This window comes from Carassius auratus, chromosome 21 (assembly GCF_003368295.1).
Source record: "Carassius auratus strain Wakin chromosome 21, ASM336829v1, whole genome shotgun sequence".
Taxonomy (NCBI): domain Eukaryota; kingdom Metazoa; phylum Chordata; class Actinopteri; order Cypriniformes; family Cyprinidae; genus Carassius; species Carassius auratus.
Window position 1 is genome coordinate 14875724 of NC_039263.1, and position 2267 is coordinate 14877990.

Genomic DNA, 2267 nt, shown 5'->3' on the forward strand with positions numbered 1-2267 from the left:
TCAATATCAACATACGCTTGACTGATTTATTTGACTATTGTGTCACCTTCTTTGAAAAGAAAAGAAAAAAATGTGGCATATAAAAAAAGCAAAACAGCATAAACAAACTTCAGACTGATTATTGGCCAATTTTCCATAGGCTTGTATGATTATTGACATACATGATTTAGAAATTATGTTACATAATATGTACTGAAATTCTGGTGATGTCAGAGTTGTGTCAGTATACTTTCAGGCACTTTCCATAATTTTGCATTCAGGCACGGGCGCCAGTGATTGATAAGAACAAAGCTTAAACTGAATTGAGCTGGATAATGTAGAGCCTTTTAATATGCCTCACAAATCACAATGACAGTGATACACAAACTACAATATTGACACTTAGAGTACATTCAGTACAGTTCATTAGGGTCAAATTGGGAATCTGTTATTTAAAGTGTAATTTAACCCTGAAAATGAACAAAAATTGTAGGATTTTGATCATCAGACTTTAAAAAATGATTATGTATAAATACAACATGTATTTGGCACAGTGTTTATCCAGGACAATTAAAAATGGCACTTCATGACAAGTTACAATGCGATTTTTACACCATAACCTTTTTGACAGGAGCAGGGTACTGATAATGTATGCAGTAAAATGAAATAGGAAAAATTGTGATCTTGATAGTCTAAAAGGTGACATACAGTTAAAACTGTAAATTCACACACACAAAAAAGAGAGCAGTAAATAAAGAGCACACATGTGAGAGGAGATTCAACATTAAATTAGACTGAAATTTAGGGTAAAATCCTGAGGCTGCATTACATACAGATGTCCCAAGAAAATGTATGTGTTTGTGTGTGTGTGTGTGTGTTTGTATGTTTGTGAAAATCACACTCTTTCTCACAGTTTTCACAATTCATAGCTAATGACAAACTATTTTATGTACACTGAGTAGTATATAATTAAGTTATGATGTTTTGTGAAACATTTACTTTTGATGCAACACATGAAGTGAAAACTCTTGTGCGCACTGCTCTAATATTTAACCCATAGATTAGAGGATTGAACACAGGTGGGACTATCACCAGTTCAAGAGCCAAAAAATTACGCAAACTCTCTGAAATATCATTTGCACCATATCTACTATACAAGATATCAAAAAGCATAGCAATAGTGACATTTATAAGTGAAATTATATGTGGCAAACATGTTTGCCAGAATTTCCTTCTGTTTTCTAAAGATGCTTTACATGCAGAGATCAGTTTAATATAAGACACAATTATAAAACCTATAAAGCTCAAAAATAAAACAGTAATGGCATATCCAAAGAGATTATTAACAAAAGAGGGTGCACAAGACAGTTTTACAATTGACCAGTTGTCACAATATAGTTTGTCAATGTGATATTTACAAAAGGGCCTCAATGTTGATAACAGGACTGTTGCAAATGTCAAGGAGTTAGGAACAATCCATGAGAACAGAATTAGTTTCACACAGGTGTTTTTAGTTAATTTGGAATGATACTCTAAAGGTTTGCATATAGCTACATATCTATCATAAGACATCACTGTTAATATTGTGTTGTCAGAAAGTAAAGAGCTATAGATAACAAAGGTTTGCAAAGTACACATATTAGAGGAGATCACATATGAGTCAAATATTAAATCAGACAGAAATTTAGGGTGGAATCCAGAGGCTCCAAAAACCCCATTTATACACAAATGACATAAGAATATGTACATTGGTTCATGAAGAGCTTTCTCCATTATAATGACCACAACAAGACGTATATTAATCGACAATATAATTAGATATAAGGCAAGAAAGCAAATAAAATATACATGTCTATATGATTTAGTTTCTTTTGGCACCATAAGTGTCAGTAACAGAGGATAAGACATGTTATCCATCATGTTATTCATAGTACAGTCCTTCCAATCACATAAAATGAACAAAGATTATGTAGTACAACCAAACAAAACACAATATTAATCAAAGGTCATTAAAACAACCTAACTAAAACATATATTTCATGAATCTTAAATGACCATTGTTTCCTAAGGAAATAAAGTAGCCACGGTCAGAAAATAGCGAAATAAATGTACAGTATACACAGATGGTGTGTCACAATTTAAAGTAGTGAGGTCCTGTTTGGTTTTATATTTACTGATTTGTCATTAGGGAAATATATAAGAGACATGCTAAATTCCTTGGGATTAATTAAGAGTTTAACAATTAGCATTTTAACACTTTAAAATGAATAAATGTCAAATATACTTAC

At 31.8% G+C, this 2267-nt stretch overlaps 1 protein-coding gene across 1 annotated transcript; it reads right to left on the reverse strand.

Moving 5' to 3' along the window:
* Window positions 1-948: 948 nt before the first annotated feature.
* On the reverse strand, window positions 949-1896 carry LOC113038103 (olfactory receptor 10J5-like). The gene has a single exon (XM_026195304.1). It carries the CDS (start codon window positions 1894-1896, stop codon window positions 949-951), a length of 948 nt encoding a protein of 315 aa, XP_026051089.1.
* Window positions 1897-2267: the final 371 nt, after the last annotated feature.